The sequence below is a fragment of the Leguminivora glycinivorella genome, chromosome 11, assembly GCF_023078275.1.
Source record: "Leguminivora glycinivorella isolate SPB_JAAS2020 chromosome 11, LegGlyc_1.1, whole genome shotgun sequence".
Classification (NCBI taxonomy): Eukaryota; Metazoa; Arthropoda; class Insecta; order Lepidoptera; family Tortricidae; genus Leguminivora; species Leguminivora glycinivorella.
Genome location: NC_062981.1, coordinates 22,478,797 through 22,500,367, shown reverse-complemented (window position 1 = coordinate 22,500,367; position 21,571 = coordinate 22,478,797). Strand labels below are relative to the sequence as shown.

The following is a 21,571-nucleotide window of genomic DNA, read 5'->3' as shown; positions in this document are numbered from 1 at the left end:
TAAATGAATACTGAATGAATACTGAATGCCTATTTTTTTTTAGATAAGCTAAGAATTGCAAACATTATGAATAGAATTTGAAAATTAACGTAAAATTAAATTAATAACCCTTTCAAATCTAGGGTGAACAGGCATCTTCTGGGCGAGCTCACTCCATCGTAGGCCACGTCTTTGCCTTTGGCTAGTCTGTGGTCAAGAGTAAGCCCATTCATAAAAAAAAAATGTTTGGATATTAAAATGAGTTTTGATCAAAGTCCAGCGGGCGTATTATGCTTCTAATTTTATCACTTATCCACGTGGATAAAGCATCCGTCACGCTTTGGCAAGTACGTCAGTATGAGAGTGACAGATGTCTTATCCACGTGGATCAGTGATAAAATTGAAAGCATGATACGCTGGCTGGATAGAAAGGTCCTTAACTAGACTTGCAGGGCTAAGATGGACGGCTGTTTATCATTTGTCACCATGTCTGTCACGTGCTAACAAGTATGTAAGTGCGAAAGTGACGCATGATATGACAATCGACAAAAATACTGGTCAAGTTGTCATTGAAATGAATTTCTATCTTGTTTTAATTAAAGGTTGCCCGTGTGGTGACGGGTTAAGAATTTCACCACCCCCTTTCTTCCCGTGGGTGTCGTAAAGTCGACTATGGGATATGGGGTTCAATTATGGCGTAGGCGAGAGGCTGGCAACCTGTCACTGCAATGTTACAATTTTCGTTTTCATTCAACCCCTTATTTGCCAAGAGTGGCACTGAAACTTGAGTAGTTTCATGTGCTCTGCCTACCCCTTTATGGGATACAGGCGTGATTGTATGTATATATGTTTAACTAAAGGTGTAATATGGTTAATTTATAACTAAGTTTCGATGAAAAGTATGGTAACTTTCTAGAGTATTGAAAATATACGTGTTTAGTATGGTTACCACCCTGAATCCGGCGAAATGTCAGCACTGCACGCGGGCACGAGAAGATGGGGGCACATTATAGAACACCGCCGAACCGGCGAGGTAGTTTTGAGTGTGACTATGATCGTGTGACTCGGTGTGACTAGTTGACTACTCATTTTCCAATACCTGTATAGTAAAAAAAAAACTACACACATCTTCAAGTGACACTCAAATCATTCATGACTGGCCATTGGTCCACAAGATTCTCACTGATCAAGACAATTCCAGATACAAGTTTATTTCCAGTGTTTTTCTTTATCGACAGTCCCATTGTACACACATATTGTTTGTGTTTTCTGACACCAAATACACGAGCCTACAATTTAATCGCATCCTATCATACCCAACGTAATAATAATCCCATAAGTTTGGTCACAATCAGTCTGCTAAAGTATTTTGTATGACTACCAGAGACATTTTAGTATTAACAAAATGATTTTTGTTTGTTTTTGCCCTTTTGGATGTATTTCGTTCGACTAATCAAAGTTGTAAATTATGCCCCTGCTGTGTTTTATTTTTTGTGACCTTAACGTATGTGACTTGCGTAAATTATTCATTATTATTAAACCACAAATAATTTTAGGTACTATTAAATGGTTGTCACAATTACAAAACCTAAAACGAGTCAAGACGGAGCTAGATCACATAACGACTGAAAAATGTTAACGAAAACTGTAATCTTATCAAATTTTATCTAATTTTTAGCCAAAGCAAGAAGTCCAGCAGCAAGCGCCCATCACTCACCCCCTATTCGGGGTGGAACCCACACACGTGCCTCTAAACCCAGCCCAGCAATACCCCGGGCAACAATACCCTGGGCAACAGTATCCTGGGCAACAACCGTATCCTGGGCAGCAGCAGTATCCGGGTCAACAGCAGTATGGGCAGTATGATCAATACCAACAGCAACAGTACCCGCCTGTTCAACAGTATCCTCAGGTAATCAATTTATAAATCCACACATGTGTTTTTAAACCCAGCCCATCAATACCCCGGACAACAATACCCTGGGCAACAGTATCCTGGGCAACAACCGTATCCGGGGCAGCAGCAGTATACGGGTCAACAGCAGTATGGGCAGTATGATCAATACCAACAGCAACAGTACCCGCCTGTTCAGCAGTATCCTCAGGTAATTTATTTATAAATCCACACATGTGTTTTTAAGCCCAGCCCATCAATACCCCGGACAACAATACCCTGGGCAACAGTATCCTGGGCTACAACCGTATCCTGGGCAGCAGCAGTATCCGGGTCAATCCTCAGGTAATTAATTTATAAACCCTCACACGTGTCTCTAAATCCCGAACAATAGACAATGGGCAATAGGCTACTATACTGATATAGAATTTGGCACAGTAAATGATTGTATTTTGTAGTATTTGACATAAAAAAACAATATTTATAGATTTTGGGTATAAAAAGTGTATTTTGACTACGTATTTGGATTAAAAATGTGTGTAATTTATTATTTATCTTGACCACCGAAAACGCTGTCAGCGATGAAGTGACGTCATCGAATTCGAACCTTACTGCATGTCAAAACAATCACTGACATATTGAACTTTATGCCTTCATACTTAAAAAGTCAGATATGTTTACAAATAAAATATTTATGATTTTGAAAAATCTGTGAATCTGTGTGGGAACTTGTAAAAATACAGTAAAGTTTACGCACAATTATTAATTTTATGATTGACTATAAAACGTTCATAAATACCTATAATGTGACTCGCGTATTTAGACATTGAAACGGAGGTTTTAAAATCATTTCAAGTATTGAAAATGAAGAATTATTACCTAATTTAATTGAGTAAAAAAATTTATAATTGTCTCTATCCTTACCTCCTAAATGTTGTTTAATTCCAAGTGTTTTTTTACTTTTAATACCTATTATGTACATGTTCTCATGATTTTAATTTGCTTACATTAAATTGTGTTTAAAACTAGAACATTATCTCTTTGCCCGAGATACAGGATTCTTTTTCCTAGTTCGAGCGCACGTAACACTTCACGTAATATAAGAAAACGCATAAATGTAACATTAGCAATAAGGTTTTTCAACAAATAATTCTTATTCTTCTTATTTTAATTTCAGTCGGCGTCACCGTTGCCCGCCGTGGAAGCCAAACCAGCTCAGAAGGCGGAACTGCCGGAGGAGCATAAAGTCATGCAGAGCGTCTTGGACTCTATTAGGGCGGAGTGCTCTAACAGAGCCGCTAACCCGGTAAGCTGCTACCGACCTTGTGTATAGTAAGAGTAGTGCATATAACGCACCAGTGAATAGCGACTAAACTTCTAGTAACAAGCAAGAAAAGTGCATTCAAGGATGCATCTTAATAGATGTAATCAAAAACAAGATTGCAACATTACAAACGAAATAAAATTATTTAATTTCGATTTATTTATTACATAACTAGCTTTTGCCCGCGGCTACGCTCGCGTTTAGGGTTGCAAAAAAACGGTTTTTTTTTCTGGCTTGAAAAAAACATGAAAAAAAACCGTGAAAAAAAACAGTTTTTTTTCTGGAGTGTGTTTTTTTTCTAAAGTACGAAATCTCAAAATTTGAAAGTAGTTAATACTTTTATACGGTTTTTTAGACTTAGTGTTAACTATTAAACGAATTTCATCAAATAACTTTAATTTCTGGTCTTATAAAAGTAACATTTACGAAATCTGTAGTTGGTAGTTATCACTTTTTACTGTTGGCAACACCACCGCCTCTCCACGCTACACGCAGCATCGGGGATTCCCCAATAAACGTTTGTATACTGAATGTTAATTGAATTAAAATTTACGTTATTGTTATTGAAACACGTTACAACTCACGAAAAACCGTTATTGTCGTATTATTTGTTCATCTGGAAAAAAAAACCATATTTAGAAAAAAAACCAAGGTGCTCGGTTTTTTTTCATGTTTTTTTTCACAATTCTGAAAAAAAAACATTTGGTTTTTTTTCTATTTACAACCCTACTCGCGTTACATTCGAAAATTGCGGAATGCTCCATACAAACTTCCACCCCCCATTTAGAGAAGTGGGGGGTTAGAAAAACATAAAAAGTAGCCTTTGTCTCCATTTCTTCAACTATATTCACTTAAAAAATCACGTGAATTGGTCATTCCGTCTTGCCGTGAAAGACGGACAAAAAACAGACACACACTTTCCCATTTATAATATTAGTATGGATGATAAATTACAGTATAAATTAATCTACATTAATTTATATGAATTTACATTATAGAATAGAATAGAATAAACGTTTATTCGTGAACACAGGTAAGACAAAATACACATAATAACAACAAGACAGAAAGGAATGAGGTGCCACGAAATGGCCTCATCTCAGCGTGTTGCTGGTGACTTCCAGCGCTGATCTTCCGATGAGACCATCAAGTGAGAAAGATTCACGGAGGGTAACAGACAGAAGAAATACAAAACACATACAAGAACGTGGTCAAACAGTTAAGAAAGTGAAAACGTTACAAGAAAAATAACAACAGACTGTGATCGAAACATAGAATAAAAAGAATAATTATAAACAGAAAAAACCAAATTAATTAAAAAGAAAAAGAGTCGTTATTGTACATAATTTGCATTATTATATTTAAAATATTTAATTACGACCTAGAGAAATGTACTAGGTTACAAGTGTAAACGATCTTATCATATTTATCGACCATTCTGTCCTACTCGGTAGTGACCCTGCCTGCTAAGCAGATGATCTTGGGTTCGAATCCCGGCAAGGTTATTTGTGTGTTAATCACACATATATAATCACAGATATTGCTTACTGTCGTGGATGTTTTCTATGCATATTGTCGCCTTGCATTCTAGGCTAAGTTGATTTGTGTAAGGTACCTATATTTGTCTATTTATTTACAATTCTTATCCACGTTTACCGTATCAGAAATCAGAAATTTTTATTGTTTAAACTGTGTAGGTACAGGAAGTAACACTAGGTACATTTTTCTAGAGTATCAACAGTTTTACCCTTTATCCATACTAATATTATAAATGGGTAAGTGTGTGTGTTTGTTTGTTTGTCCGTCTTTCACGGCAAAACGGAGCGACGAATCGACGTGATTTTTTAAGTGGAGATTGTTGAAGGGATGGAGAGTGACATAGGCTACTTTTTGTCTCTTTCTAACGCGAGCGAAGCCGCGGGCAAAAGCTAGTATGTTATATTTGTGGATTTAAAATCTCAAACTCAAACTCAAAAATATTACTTATTATTACAAGCTCTTATGAATAGTTCATTACATGTATCTAACCTAATTATCAAGCAATTTATTGTTCATAATAATATTGAGTCTAATGTTGTATTACATACTTGTTTTGATTAGCAAATGAAGAGGAAACTAGAAGACGTTCAACGGAGGCTCGAAACGCTGTACGACCTGCTGCGAGAATACAGGGTGAGTTGTTCATTTGTCACTTTCCATCACAGTTGTGTCCTGTCCATTGCTGCGTGTCTAATAACGACGTATTTTTCTGAGATTCTGACATAAATTCGATCTTATTGAAAATACATACGTATTTACATTAGATAAACTCACTGTAAATATGTAATTTTGGTCCATGTGACTTAAAATTGCAAACGGGACTTTAAACTTAGTTTTTGAACTAACCTCCGACGTTTCAAGCACGGCGTTGTCCCCGTGGTCTCGGACCGGACTATTAAAAGTTAGCATTAACATCTAGTTGTTCGAGTTTTTCGTACTACAAATACAGTCAACTAATTGGAAACCTAATAGGCCACTGTAGAACTATGTCGTAGTAAATCAGATTGTAAGATATTTCTTACTGCTTGTCATTTTGATTTTTTTTTATGGGATAGGAGGCAAACGAGCAGACAGGTCGCCCGATGGTAAGCGATCACCGCTGCCCATGGACACCAGAAACACCAGAGGTGTCGATATGGTTATACAGTGGCCTATGGTTTCAATCGGTCGACTGTACTCGGTTCTCGGTTCGTCCGTGATTAAATCCCGTTTGAGATTTAAATCAGTGTCCCATAGAACAGTATTTACCATTTTTTTTTTTATACTACGTCGGTGGCAAACAAGTATACGGTCCGCCTGATGTAAAGCGGTCACCGTAACCTATGGACGCCTGCAACTCAAACAGTGTCACATGCGCGTTGCCACCCCATTAGAAACTTGTACACTCCCTTTTGCTGTGTTAAGTACACAGCAAAAAGGAGTGTACAAGTTCCAAGGAGGGTTCGGGTTGCCGACGACTCAAAGGACAATAAACGGAACATGTTAGTTCCGTAAGTCCTCCCGTCATCAGCACACCGCACCCTCGTTGAGCTCTGGCAGCCTTACTCACCTGCAGGAACACAACACTATGAGTAGGGTCTAGTGCTATTTGTACCACAAGAAATGTCCTACAACAAGTAGCTAACGTTCTGTTATCTTTAGCTCTCGGAGACAGCACTAAGCTCCCTCCACACGTGCGTGCAACACGTGCAGGCGTGCGACTACGAGAGCGCGCTGCACGTGACGACGTCGCTGGCGACCGGCGCGGACTTCGCGGCCGCGGCGTCCTTCCTGCCCGGCCTCAAGACGCTCTTCCAACTCGCCGGCCAGTTGCAGGTCTACGTGCGGTGAACAGATGTGAGGCGAGACACTATAATGCAATATAGCTCATGATTATATCTATGTTTAACTGTTTATGTATGAATAATAATTTTCGACAACGCCTATGAGCGTTGGTCGTTACTGTCAAGAACGCATATGTGCGTTCACCGACACTGCAGTGATGTCAGTCTAATGGAGGGTATTGTGTGACTCAACGATGTATAATAAAACGTACCTATGACTTAGGCCCGATTTAGACGGCGTGCGAACTCGCATGCGATTTTAGTTACATTGCGGGCTGTTGAGGTTACATACGATTTAGTAATGTAATAAAACTCGTACCTATGCGAGTTCTCGTACCGTCTAAATGGGCCCTTAACATTGTATCGTGGATAAGATGCTTAATAAAGCGATTATTATACGAGTTTAAGTTTTGCCGCACATACATAAGTACATATACGGGGTTGAGCCGTTTATATGGCTTTACCATTTTGTGAATTATATCTATGTTTATGTATAATTATTTTCCCACTCTAATGAACGATGCCTTATTTCAGAGATCGGACGGATTTGCGACATTCTTAGTGACTTACGTCATTTTAATGACTTTTAGTATGAGATGAGACGCACAAAAATCCGATCGATCTCTGCTTAACGGCCATAAAGAATTCAATTGGTTTTTCGTCTTACAGTGCGTTGTCTCTTTCTTATGTCCCTTAATATGACGTTAACTGTCTCTTTCCAAAGGCCCATGTGCATTCTTTATCGCCGTCACTGTACAAATTAACGATATCTGAAAGTTAAACATGTCATGAAATGGTAATGCTTTGTACATCTACCTCATTGGACATCTGTCACCAATCATCATCATCATTAGGCCTTATGCATCTTTACACATGAGTTAAACAGCATAGCGACAGAGACCAATATACCCCTATTATTACTGATTATATGTATATCTATCTACATAATAGCGTTATATTTTTGCTTTTTACTGATAAGTATTAATGGCCAATATAAACTTATACTATATTTTTTAAACATAGGGGACGAACTTTCCATATAAAGTGTTCATTATTAATTTAATATAAACATCATTTTATGTTAATTTCTTTTGAATGCCACGCCTAACCTTATCGGAATAACGATAAGGTTGATATTCGAGTGTACCGCGCGTCAGTCGATTTCTTTGGCGGTGAACGAGGTAACTTTGAAGTTTAAAATCGTGTTATTTTTTTATATTATAGGGACGATAAGATGTATCGAGCTGACGAAATAAGTTAATATTATTTTATGTGCCTTACTTTAATTTATATGTAAAAGTTCATATTAAAGAAGTGTCTACTTACCAGTGGCGGCTGGTGAAAATTTCTGCTAGGCAACACTGAGCAAAAAGAAACCTACTCTTAACATTAGGTACTTTTCTAGTAATCAATTTTAGGCAAACCGGTGGGGATCGGCTTGTATGGACCAGCCGCTGCTGCTACTTACCCCTGTAAAGGGGAGACTGACTACATAACTATATGTATGTAAAAATATTTTTAGACCATATTTATTTAATTCAAAGAAGTTCTAAATATGATTAACCAAACTCCACTCTACTTCAACTTAATTATTATCATAAATGTGTCAGCAGTCTAAAAATTTTTTTACCTGTCGTCAGTGGCTATTTTTGGAATTTGTCGAACCAAAAACCTTGCAATTTTGTTAAGTTAATATTTCGGCCATGTCTTCAAATGATTTAATAGACTACTTACTATGATTTAATGATTTGATAGGGCAATTTATTTAGAAATTGTTGTCTAAATAACCCGCTGTCATTCCGTACATCAATATATAATTATAACATTTTTGTTTCACTCATACTAACTCATGAAGTTGATCTATCATTACTAATTCTAGATAAAAATTTTAGCATTTAATTGATTTAGCTAGAGTTTTATGTTATGTAACAAAATCCCCTTTGTTCCTTTTCTGTTTACTTTATTGAATTCTAACAATATCTTGCCCATTTGAAAAGGGTAGTATTTATTTCCCAAAGAATCCTGAATAAATGTATGCGGGTGTACTTTTGTACTGCAATATGGCGATTATAATATATTATAGTTTAAATTAATGTATTATTGTATAATAAAATATTAATGTTTGATTTAATATAATAACAATGAAATATATTTTTAGAAATTATTGTATTTTTTATTTACATACCTACTAGTACCAGGGGCGGCTCACTCCGCAATTCTATCGCCTCGCTACAAGTACATGCCGGCGGCCGCGAGTTCGCGGCCCATTCAGTGGTGACGACTGACGACCTTCGCGCGGCGCAATAGAATTCAATGTCGGCTGCTCGCGAGCGGTTATTAATGTAGGTAAGAATTTAGAATGGCGGCATTTTGTGAACATCTAAGGAGTGAGCCTTCTGTACTTGTACTATTATATATTCTGTGCTAGTACCTGACCTACTTATCACATTTTGGCAAGGGATGAAATAGTATAGACGGTCAACCAAATCTTGGGACTAAAAATGGCGCGGAATTAAATTTTTCTATGGGAATTATACCTTCGCTATTATATTTTCAATTAGTTTTTAAGTCGATGATTCCAATTCTAAAGTCAAGGTTTAGAACGGCTCGCGCTTTATGAAGGCAATTGGCCGGTGAGCCCTACATTTTTCTAATTTACAGACTTTTAGTGCCATGATTTGGTTATATTTATAGATAAGATAATCATTTATTGCAAACCATGGTATTCAAAGTTGTTTACATAGGTATAGGTACACGGGATCACATGGCACCCTGGTAGGGTATAGCAATTTTTCTTCTGTACCTACCTACCTACAAATTTTCACTTGTCTTGTGGTACATATCCAACATAAGTCACGTTACCTACGCAATAACCGATATAAACACAGACAGTATTATTGATTTCCTATTACACCCCTTGCTTTATATAAAATGTATGACTCGTTGCCATTTAACCTTGGCAGTGAAATTAATTGTATAGCAACCGTATTCAGCCGCTTTTCACGCATAGTTTATTTTATATTTTATGTTGTGTAGGTAAATTACATATTTAATGATATTGAGATTAATATTATCTTTTTCTTCTGTGACAATTTGATATGTTTTCTCTGCAGAAGAACGACGTATTATTAAGCAATAATATAATTTATTGAAATTAATTTCCATAGAGTACCTAGTCTGTTCATATTCTTTGATGAATACTTTTGCATGTTAAATTGTATCTTGTTATTTAATGCATGTTAATTATAAGATGTAATGTTTTGAAAAGAAGTTGCCCGCCGAGTTTCTTGCCGGTCCCATAGTGGAAACCCTTCCCAACTGAGGGGGGACTGAAATCTTCTCGAGGCTGAGGCGTAGGGTTGGAGCCGGCGTAGCTTTGTTTGACGTTCATATGCGCATTGTAATATGCCTACTTGAAAAATAAATATTTCATTTTCATTTCATTTTCATTTTCATAGTATATGTATATACATGCTTCCCATCAGGCGGCTCGTCAGCTCGTTTGCCGCCTACATCATCATCCTCCTTGCGTTATCCCAGCATTTGCCACGGCTCATGGGAGATTTGGCGTAGGCTCTAGTTTTACGAAAGCGACTGCCATCTGACCTTCCAACCCGGAGGGTAACTAGGCCTTACTGGAATTAGTCTGGTTTCCTTCACCGAAAAGCGACTGGCAAATATCAAATGACATTTCGCACACAAATTCAGAAAAACTCATTGGTACAAGCCGGGTTCCAACCCGCGACCTCTAGTCCTCCATATCGATTTCGATGACGGCGACCTCAGCAGTCAAAAGTTTACCCTCTTGTGAGCTCTTATGTGGCTAGCCAGGCCAAACTTGCTCTTAACCCTTAAATGCATGAATTTTTATTTTAACGAGATATTAATATATGTGACAATGGTTTTCTGACTCTGGGAAAAATAATAAAAAAAATATTTAAGATCGATTTTTATACTAAATCAGTGTTAGAAGTTAAATAGGCCAAATCTTAATTATATATCGTATACTTATAAATATATCGTAATTGGCGAGTTTTATTTAAAAAAAATTACTACTACGTAGGAGTTAGTTCTTTCCTTACATAATTGGCGTTTTGTGTCTAATGTCGTGATATGAGGCGATTGTCCTCAAACAATTTGATGGATTCGAAGATGGTAGACCGCCAAGATGACCGGTTAACGGCGAGCTCCTCCCAACGTGCAGGATCGATAGCACACGCATTGGGCAGGGCAATCATGGTCGCGCGATAAATGATAAAACATCGTGCCGTCCCTATCTCACTTACAAATAGTGCGATAGGGACAGCCTGATGTTTTATCATTTATCACGCGACCATAATTGTCTGCCAGGTGACGTTTCAGCACGTCCTTATAGCGAAGTTGCTGACCGCCGTGCTTCCGCTTACCCTCTGCCAAAGGCATATATAACTCCGTATAGACAGATAAAGTCTAAGAAAAAAACGTACCTCGGTACCATACAGAAAAAGGTACGGTGGCCTAGATGGCATTACACCTTCGGGGTACGCTCAGCTAGATGGCGCTTATATTAATATTTGACATTTTAACACATACCAAGCTAACAATATGGACCAAATTGTCAAAATTGAGGTTCAAAAGTTTTAAGCCCCTGTCAAGAGATGGCAGTCTATGCACTGTGATTACACATTTTACTTCGACAGTAACTCTCTATAATACTCGATCCTCTTTGCCTCTGCTAATTCAGTATAGTACAGTCGTCATCAAATATATCGGAGCTGCCAAAGCTCTCTCAAATTTCGGAACATGCCTCTATTGTCAAGAGTTCAAGACTGTGCTTGTATGAGTGAAATATGACAGGTCGACGACTGTTCTCGTTTTTGGCAGGCGGTAACTGTGAGGTAACCGAGAGGGGGTGGGCGGCACTTTCAGCGAGGAGCGGGAATGGCTATACTGTACGATAGTACTCTATTATACTGTGGTTATAGGAAGGAAAGACTGCTGTTCAGTACATATGGCCCTTTAACCTTTTAAGTGCATGACCTTGACAAAAATATATTCGAATTTTAATTTTGACACGCTGTCAATAGTCACTATGCAAAGGGTTAAAAATTTTCGAAATGACAATAAATGTAAGTGCGGGATTAAAAAACCTACTAAAAAAATAAAACAATTAAATAAAAATATGCAGCTGTATTTCACTTATAATGATAACATTACATAAAGTATATAAATATAAATATCTAGGGCATATACTCACCACAGACCTCAAAGACAATACTGACATTGAACGTGAACGTAGGGCCTTGTCTATAAGAGCTAACATGATTGCCCGCAGGTTTGCACGTTGCTCTAGGGGCAGCAAAATAACTCTTTTCAGGGCTTTTTGTACCAACTTTTACACGTGCAGCCTGTGGAGCAAATTTACAATAAAGTCTTACAAGGCCCTACAAGTTCAATACAATAATGCGTTCCGGGTTTTGATGGGGCTGCCGCGCTATTGTAGTGCGTCACAAATGTTCGCTGATGCAGGAGTAACGTGCTTTAAAGCGGCAATGCGTCTGCGAGCCGCCTCGCTCGTACGACGCGTGCGCGCCAGCCCCAACACCATCCTGGCCATGATTGCGGACAGACTTGACTGTCCGTACATAGTGCACTGTTGTGAACTTCACAAGCCCAGTAACGGTGTACCATTTAGTTAAGTTATTTATTGTATCACTAACATAGTTTTTAAGTATTATTGTACATAACTAACATCTTATGAGCCATGAGCTTGAAATAAATGAAATTTAATTTAATTTAATTTTAATTACTGCTCAATACACACATAACATGTACTTACTTAGAACTTAACAGTGCCTTCAAATGCAATATACTTTAATACTAAATGTTGACCCCCACATTCTGAGTTCTAACATGTACAGTCAAACCAATTGTAACCCCAGGCCACTCTACAACCATGTCAAAATGATAAGTACATACATACATACATATAATCACGCCTGTATCCCTTAAAGGGGTAGGCAGAGCACATGAACTACTAAGTTTCTGTGCCACTCTTGGCAAAAAGGGGTTAAAAGAAATCCAAATTGTGACATTGCAGTGACAGGTTGCCAGCCTCTCGCCTACGCCACAATTTAACCCATATCCCATAGTCGACTTCTACGACACCCACGGGAAGAAAGGGGGTAGTGAAATTCTTAACCCGTCACCACTTAAAATGATAAGTATTAAGAGATTTCTTTTTTATTCGTATAATTAATGGCTTTCTGATACCAGGGCACTGTGCCAATGTCAAGTAAATTACTGAGATATATAAAACAGTATAAGTAGTTTTTTTGCGAACGAGGCCTTCGCGATGCACTGGAGGATAGCTGGAGCAGCAGTACAAAGTATGATGGCGGCCGGGACCACGAACTGCCGAGTGATGTCCGTAGAATTGGTTATTCGTATCTCCAAAAGAATTCTACATTAAATTCACTCTTTGCGCAGGCTATTCACTGCATAATATCCTATCAAACTTATACATTAAACAGCAGAATGCAAAAAATATATCGGAGGACGATCGGCCATGTTCCATGGGTCAATCGAAAGTCCAAGAGATTTCTTACAATCTGATTTATAACGTTACTATGACATAGTCCTTCAGTTGGAAGCGCTGGTAGCCTAGCGGTAAGTACGTGCGACTTTCGTTCCGGAAGTCGCGGGTTCGAACACCGGCTGGCACCAATGAGTTTTTCGGAATTTATGTGCGAAACGTCATTTGATATATGCCAGTCGCTTTTCGGTGAAGGAAAACACCGTGAGGAAACCGGACTAATTCCAATAAGGTCTAGCCTACCCTTCGGGTTAGAAGATCAGATGGCAGTCGCTTTCATAAAAACTAGTGCCTACGTCAAATCTTAGGATTAGTTGTCAAAGCGGACCTCAGGCTCCCATGAGCCGTGGCAAATGCCGGGATAACGCAAGGAAGAAGATGACATAGTCCTAGAGTGGCCTAGGGTACCAATTGGTTGACCGTACCCTGTGGTCTGATCGAATATCTTCTTTCACGTGATACTTTTATAGGATATATAGTACTGTCAGAATCAGAATCAGAATCAGTCATTTATTTGCTAAAACATGGTACAAAAGGTCATGCATATTCAATTTATAGAGCTACATGTTTTGTCACAAAGACATGCAAATATTTATAAAATGTTGTGTGCATCGCATGCATATTTATAATTTATATTACTTATCAGCTAGTTTATTAAATTATTATTATACATCATTAAGATACTCTTTAATACTATAGTATGCCTTAGCCGCTAAAAAGTTATACAGTGTAGATTTAAATTCTTTTATATTTTCAAGTTGTAAGATGCTTAATGGTAATTTATTGTATATTCTAGGCGCCATACCAATTATACTTTTAGATACACAGGCGGTTCTAGATAGCTTATAATTAATTTTTCCCTGGTGACGTAGGCTATTGAATTTCGTAAATTGATTTATATTACTTTTAACATAAGTTGCTATTTCATACACGTATAAACAAGGGACTGTGAGTATTTTTAGTTCTATAAAATGGGGTTTACACGAATCCATGAATGTAATACCGCATAGCGATCTTAAGCATTTCTTTTGACTCATGAAAACCAATTCACGATCAGTAGCATTGCCCCAAAACATTATACCGTATCTTAAAGTTGACGTCACATGTGCATGGTATACTGTTAGTACAGCTGATTTATTAACTACTTTCCTTAAAACTGTATGTTTAGATTTTAGAGGTCGGTCTTGGGCGCGGCGTCAGCATAGGCCTTGACCTTGGGGATGGAGTAGACGGTCTGCTCGAGCTTCTTGAAGGCCGGGTAGCGCTCGTCGAGGTCGGGGGCCTGCAGCATCGCCTTGAGGTACGGGTAGATGCCGGCGAACACGAAGTCTCCCCAGGTCAGCTGCAATGGAAAATAAATTAATGTGACAAAAGGGCAACGGAAGGTAGACACGCATTTAAAAAAAAATTGAAAAAACCCCCGACTGCGACATAGTAGACCGATTTTCATTAAACATGGCTAAGAACACTCTCGACTAACTCAGCTTTCAGACAAAAAAAAACTAAATCTAAATCGGTTCTTCCGTTCGGGAGCTACGATGCCACAGACAGACACACACACAGACAGACAAACAGACAGACAGACGGACAGACAGACAGACACGTCAAACTTATAACACCCCTTCGTTTTAGCGTCGGGGGTTAAAAAGCGTGCGTGGGCGTCGAATTCAAGGCCAGGGAGCGACAAATTCGAAGTTCGTTGAGTCCAGGGGTCCGCAAAATTGGTATTTTTTTTAGTTTTGCGCTATGTTCAAAGGTGGGTAGAGTGCAGCAGCGGCTGGTCCATACAAGCCAATTCCCAACGGCTTGCTTAAAATTGATTACTAGTAAAGTACCTAATGTTAAGGTAGGTTTCTTTTTGCTTTGGTGTTGCCTAGCAGAAATTTTCACCAGCCGCCACTGGTAGAGTGTTCGAAAAGTCAAAGAGTCGTGGAATGTATGATACAGTGGGGCACTGTATCATACATTCACGCAAAGGTTACGTAAGTAAGAAAGTATACAGAATACAAACTTTTCCAAGCGCGAGGTGTCCGTTGTTCTCCTTGAGGATCTGGTCGAGCTTGGCCAGCATGCCGGGGTACAGGTTCTTGGAGAAGTCCTCGTGCTTCTTGGCCTTCGCCGCCGGGTCTTGCTCGTAGTGCACTAACGCGGCCTCTGTTGGAACAAGGTTGTGTTAAGGTCACAGACCAACCCCTATAGACATCCATTACAAGACGACTCGCGGTCGCCAGCCTTCCTAGTATTTGCACTGATATAAGCGCGGGCGCTCGCCGTGCCCGATCAGTATCGACCAAGTAACAGACCCGAAAGCAGCGCGTGTTTTTCGCACTAAAAAATTGGAAAAGGGTATTTTGATGCCTTAAAGATGTCCACCTGTAGTGTGAAATGGTGTGGAAAGGTAACAAGAAGCTCAAATTTAAAAACAGACAGCATTACATTCCACAAATAAGTCATATTTATAATTTATTCAGAGCCGGCATAGGTCAACTTACATTGGCCACTTACGCGTCAGTAGAGGGACAGTCATACTTCTGTCCCTTTTCATCTGGCGCGACTGCCCGCCGTCCTTGAAACGGCCAATCACAGCGCGCTTAACACATTCCCCGCCCGCTCCTCGCACCCCAAACACTGGTGAGGTGACTCGTATCGCGAACAAAATATACAAGATTGCTATTCTATAGGAGGTTCTCTGTGGTTAAGGTGGACTTCCGAGCAAAGCGGCTCTATCGCAATGGCCGCAGCGTCAGAGCCGCTGCTTCAGTGTCGCAGCGGTAACAGACGCAGGTTCGCTTCCGAGCGGCGCGACTCTGGCGACAGTCGCCATTGTTTTTCCATAGAAATCAGGTCCAGGCATATAGACATGAAGCAATCTAGGATGATGAACTTTTGCTCCTTTACTAAGGATCATTATAGTATTTACGGATATAATATTTAGACTCTGAACAATAATTAAAACCTTGAAAAATAATACATTTTGACGTGAACGATGGATATTTCAGAAACTTGTGCTGGTTAATTAGAAAAACTCAGCTTTTAGCAGGGGGAAATTAGCTAAAATTACGGCATTATTAATGGAAGGTTTTTTTAAATTGAAATATGTACGTTATAGACCGAAGTTATTTTTCATCAACCCTCCCCACTCCTCCCTCCTCTGCGTCACCCCTCTACCCTCCCTTAAAGTGCCGAAAATGCGGTTTTTCTCGATTTCTGACAAAACTGTTGAAGATACAGAAAAAGCGCGTAGGAACGAAGTAATCCTTAATAAATTTACTACAAATCACTCATTAACACTTTGGTTCTAGCACTTATAGTTTACGCGTGATCCGTCACGAAAGTTGGTCCTTTGCTGCAATCTTCTTTAGTGAATGTTAAGTTTTCGCCCAAAATGCATACGAAATCGTCGAAATTTGTTTGATATAACTAAAATATTGTAACTCATGACTAAAATAAAATTAAGGGGGAAAAATCACTACCATGGGTGGAATTTCTAATATGTCTTGGAATTCCAGTAACTATTTAAGACGTAATATTTTCACGGTAGTAGTCGCTAGGAGTACCATTGATCTATATAGTGTATCGATGACTGTGGGGATGAGCTTTTGGTAGCTGTTGGTAGAGCCCTGGAGTATCAATCCAGTAGCCGTTTGTTCAAGTCCCACCCATGGCAGTGATTTTTCCCCCTGTCATTCATTTTCAGTTTATAATATTTTAGTAATATCAAACAGATTTCGTAAGCAATTTGGGAGAAAACTTTACATTCACTAAAAAAAATTGCAGTAAAGGACCAACTTTCGTGATGGATCACGCGAAACCTATAAGTGCTAGAACCAAAGTGTCAATGAACGATTTGTAGTAAATTTATCAAGGATTACTTTTTTCCTACACGCTTTTTCTGTATCTACAACGGTTTTGTCAGAAATCGCGAAAAACCGCATTTTCGGCTATTTAAGGGGGGGAAGAGGGGTGACGCAGAGGGGGGAGGGATGGGGAGGGTTCATGAAAAATAACTTCGGCCTGTAATGTACATATCCCAATCAAAAAAAATCTTCCATTAATTATGCCAACATTTTCATACATAACTTTCCAGAAGCAACGGACTATTATTATTATTATTATTTATTTGATACACTAGCAGCTCTTCGAGCTGATGCGTGTATATCACTGCACTTGTGTTTATTTTGCACTCTTCAAAGTTCTAATATAATTGTCCAGTCTATTTTTGAAACAGTTCACTGACGGCGCGCTAATAACAGTTTCTGGTAGAGAGTTCCACATATTAACTATGCGATTCGGCAGGAAGTGTTTCTTAGGGTTGCTAGCACATGGAGGTTTGATAAGCTTTTTAGAATGCCCTCTTAGTTTTGAGTTCTGGCTTAGTATATATAGGTCTTTCATATTATTCACATTGTAGTGTCCAGACAAGATTTTGTAAGTCTCAATGAGATCACCACGCTTTCTTCTATCCTCCAATGATGTAAGACCTAATTCCTGAAGCCGTTCGTTGTATGGCTTATCTTTCAGTGAAGCGACCATTTTAGTAGCTCTTCTCTGGACTTTTTCTAATAGTGTAATATCCTTTTTGAAGTAGGGGGACCATACCTGAAAAGCGTATTCAAGCAAAGGACGTAGGTATGTCTTGTAAATCCCAACAAAAAGATCCTTAGTGATCACATGGAATGCCTTTCGAATCATATACAGCATAGAATTTGCTTTCTTCGTTATATTGGTGATATGCGTGCCCCATTTCAGGTCATGCGAAACAGTGATGCCCAGGTCTCTTTGACTGGTAACAGCTTGCAGGGGAACAGAATCAATGTTGTAACCTAGTTTCGGGTTGGTTTTCCCAATGTGAAGAACTGTGCATTTGTCAGGATTTAGCGATATGAGCCAGTCTTTAGTCCACTGGACTATGCGGTCTAAGTCACTTTGGATAATGTTATTAGTTATAAGTGGATTACCCATAACTTTGGTATCGTCAGCAAATATTGATAGTTCTGATTGCACTACACTCTTTAGGTCTGTTATAAATATGCCGAACAGAATTGGTCCGAGCACTGAGCCCTGCGGGACACCACTATAGACATTGTGAGCACTAGATAAAGTTTCTCCTACTCTTACTTTAAATATCCTGTGAGATAAAAAGTCCGATATCCATTCAAGGAGTTGACCACGAATCCCAAAGTGCTCCAATTTAGCAATAAGCCTTCTAATAGGTACACGGTCGAATGCCTTCTCGTAGTCTAAGTATATAACGTCCGTAGGCTGACGATTGTCCCAGTCACGTGTCCACTTATCAAGGCATAGAAGAAGATTCGTTACGGTAGATCTCTTGGGTACGAAGCCATGCTGCTCATCGATTATTACATTCTCCTTATTGATAAAATTCCTCAACTCAGTGACTATAATTTTCTCCATGGTTTTGCAGACTATGCTTGTGAGGCTGATAGGACGGTAGTTAGCAGCAACAAACTTATCACCTTTCTTGTAAATAGGAGTTACATGGGCTTCCTTCCAGTCTCGCGGTAGTTTTCCATTCTTGAGGGATAAATTCATTATAAGAGTCAGCTCATCAACAAGCACGCTCCTGCACTTTTTAAGAAAAATTGAGGGCAAACTATCTGGGCCCATTGATGTAGAGTCACTGAATGTTACTAACGCTTTTGCCACATTCTCAGGCGTGAAGCATACTGACTCTATTGAATTCTCCACTCGCGGCAGCTGAACGTCTGGAATGCTGATGTGTGGTGGTTCACAAACAAAAGATCTCTCAAATTGATGAGCAAAAAGCTCAGCAACAGCTCTTTGATCATTGGTGACATTACCCTTCTCATCTCTCAGTGAAGGTGGCACGGACACCTCAGAGGAAAGCTGCTTACGAATGTAACTATAAAATGATTTCGGACCACAGTTGACTACTCCCCTTTCAAATTCAGCTCTTAATTTTCTGACCAATGTCACCAATTTATTATTTTCAGTTCTATAAGCTTTATATGATTTTTCACTGCCATTTAATGTATACTCTCTCCAAAGTTTTAATTTATTGTTAACCTTTTCTAGTACTTGCTTTGTAATCCATGGTTTGTTTATGTTTAACTTTTTGTTTTTAGCTGACAATGGTACACGAGTTTCGATTGCGGCGTGTGATTTTGACTTGAATTCCTTCCAAGCTTCTTCAACGTTAACCTGCCCGGTGTGGCATGAAGTATTCAATGAAATTGTTTTCATAATTTCCTGAAAATCCGCTTTATAAAAGTTTCTTCTTACTTGTTCTATACATGTATTTCTGTTCGATTTTAGCTCAATCTGTAATGTTGCTAGGAGTACTAAGTGGTCGCTTTTTCCTATATTGGGATAGTATTGAATTTTGGTACAGAGGTTTTCTTCGTTACACATAATTAAGTCAAGTATAGATTCTTCGCTATTTCGCTTTCTTGTTATTTCAGTTTTTCACTATTTATATTATTTTATTATTGTATATCAACACACAGCTAGACAGACACACACCTGATCCATTATGAAGCGTCAGAGCCCGGAATTTTGCTACGAAATTTTCCTAAGTTCTGTCCTGAATGACAAAACTGGAACAGCGGTTGCGTTCCCGCGAGAGATCGTATGTGTGACTTTCAGTTAGCTTGAATGCTCCGTCTTGTACGGCTCAGCCACGACATTGGTCTAAGCGCGACAGCGGTGAGCGGCGGCCATACATTGGAGCGAGACACAACGATAGGACTTTTCATTCGCACGTATGGCTGCCGCTCACCGCTGTCGCACTTAGACCAATGTCGTGGCCGGGCTGGTAAGGTGGTCTGCGCCTTCGAAGTAGTCAACAGACTGTCAAACAATTTAATTTTGATTCAACTAAAGCTAACTCTTCCACAGTTTAGCTGTGCGAGTCAAGAGCCGGAACCAAGGGGCGGCGGGTAGGTTATGAATATGTTCTGTGTTTGTTTTTCTTTGGGTACTCACTGTATCTGATATCTTTGCCAGAATCGACTTTGTGACCAATTAGTACCAGTCCAGTGTGCGTAGCCGTAATAAATTGCTCTGATATTTAGAATAAGATGAAATTTGTATGTACTATTTAAAAATGCTTATTGTAAGTTTATTTGAATAAAGAATATTTTGACTGATTGATTGATTGATTGATTGATTGATTCGTTCATAATTCGCTCACGAATCGTAAAGCGTTTGGGGCATTCAACTACGCACACCGTAGTTAGGTGTCAGTTACGCTAAGTAGGAAGTTTCTGGGAAAACACGGGGAGTCACGGACTGCCAACAGTCTAAGTGGTAAAGATGGAAATGTTAGAAACAGAAGCGATAGAGATTAATCCGTGCAATTTCTTGGAACAATGAAGAAATCATCGTCTTAGAGGCCACAGCTTGAAAATTACTCGCGTTCCCAGCACAAGCAATCCTAGGAAGCACTTCCTATCAAACCGTGTCGTACGCGAGTCACGAGTGGAATAAACTACCAGAAACAGTGATAAGTGCTCCTTCAGTGAACAGTTTCAAAAACAGACTTGATAAACATTTAAAACTAAAATATAAACAGTAACTATTATAGAAAACAAGTGCAGTGATATACACGCATCAGCTATCAGCTGCTAGTGTATCGTGTATCAAATAATATAATAATATTTTCATCACACCCGCACTTTAAATGTGCTATTGCACGCAGGCAGAGCGTGAGTTAGGAATAATGAAATTTCTTGTACCGTACTTAACTTTTTTACATCTATTTACATATTTTTTACATTGCGAGTGTGATGAAAAACATTGTGTGTAACTCGGGGAGTATGAATATTACAAACTCGAGTCTTTAAATCGCTCCGGCAAGCCGTCGCGATTTAACTTACTCTCGTTAGATACTATTCAACTTCCTCCCCTTGTTGCACAATGTACTATTAAATCCGTATACTTACTGGCTCTGATGTCGTTGAGGAACTCGACGTGCTGATCGATCAAGAAGTCCTCCTCAAGGTCGGCGCCGGCGAGGCCGTGCTTGCGGCCGAGGTAGCGCGCGATGGGGATGCTTTGAGCGTATTGCTTGTCGCCGACCACCAGCAGGGGCATCTGCCCGAACGGGGTTTCTGAAACAAGCAGATATAGACGGTCAACCAACTCTTGGGCACATATTATTAATAAGTTACTAACGTACCGGAGAGGAAAGATGATAGGCCACCTGCTACGACACGATCATTTCATCAGAAACATAATAGAAGGGGAATTAAATGGAAGGAGAGGAAGGGGAAGGCCAAGAAAGAGTTATATGAGCCAAGTAAAGGAACATGTACCTGAGGGCCGTGTCGTACCAGGACACTAAAAGGCTGGCTTCGGATCGACCAAAGTGGAGACAACTTCATCAAGCTGCACCGACAAGAGCCCCGCTCTTAAATTGAATAACACTAACGTAACAGATCCTTCACTCGCCCGCA

At 39.2% G+C, this 21,571-nt stretch overlaps 2 protein-coding genes and 1 long non-coding RNA gene across 10 annotated transcripts in view; 2 read left to right on the top strand and 1 right to left on the bottom strand.

The window, feature by feature from the left end:
• The window catches only part of LOC125230930 (protein transport protein Sec31A), a 53,120-nt gene extending 45,375 nt beyond the window's left edge, over nucleotides 1–7,745 (top strand). For all 7 annotated transcript variants that reach the window (XM_048136223.1, XM_048136225.1, XM_048136220.1 and 4 more), the window contains 4 exons: nucleotides 1,658–1,891; nucleotides 3,051–3,179; nucleotides 5,298–5,369; nucleotides 6,378–7,745. In XM_048136223.1, coding sequence (XP_047992180.1) covers nucleotides 1,658–1,891; nucleotides 3,051–3,179; nucleotides 5,298–5,369; nucleotides 6,378–6,566 — 624 coding nt within the window. In that variant the 3' untranslated portion in view covers nucleotides 6,567–7,745. The remainder of the gene's footprint in view (nucleotides 1–1,657; nucleotides 1,892–3,050; nucleotides 3,180–5,297; nucleotides 5,370–6,377) is intronic.
• A 4,632-nt stretch (nucleotides 7,746–12,377) lies between these two features.
• LOC125231203 lies at nucleotides 12,378–13,087 on the top strand. Its single transcript, XR_007177598.1, has 2 exons — nucleotides 12,378–12,496; nucleotides 12,771–13,087. It is a non-coding gene; the product is annotated as an uncharacterized LOC125231203 (long non-coding RNA).
• Nucleotides 13,088–13,433: 346 nt separating this feature from the next.
• The window catches only part of LOC125230923 (glutathione S-transferase 2-like), a 29,994-nt gene continuing 21,856 nt past the window's right edge, over nucleotides 13,434–21,571 (bottom strand). For both annotated transcript variants that reach the window (XM_048136204.1, XM_048136203.1), the window contains exons 3-6: nucleotides 21,059–21,226; nucleotides 15,145–15,287; nucleotides 14,290–14,475; nucleotides 13,434–13,614 (exon numbers count right to left, since the gene is read on the bottom strand). In XM_048136204.1, the coding sequence (XP_047992161.1) occupies nucleotides 14,305–14,475; nucleotides 15,145–15,287; nucleotides 21,059–21,226 (482 nt within the window). In that variant the 3' untranslated portion in view covers nucleotides 13,434–13,614; nucleotides 14,290–14,304. The remainder of the gene's footprint in view (nucleotides 13,615–14,289; nucleotides 14,476–15,144; nucleotides 15,288–21,058; nucleotides 21,227–21,571) is intronic.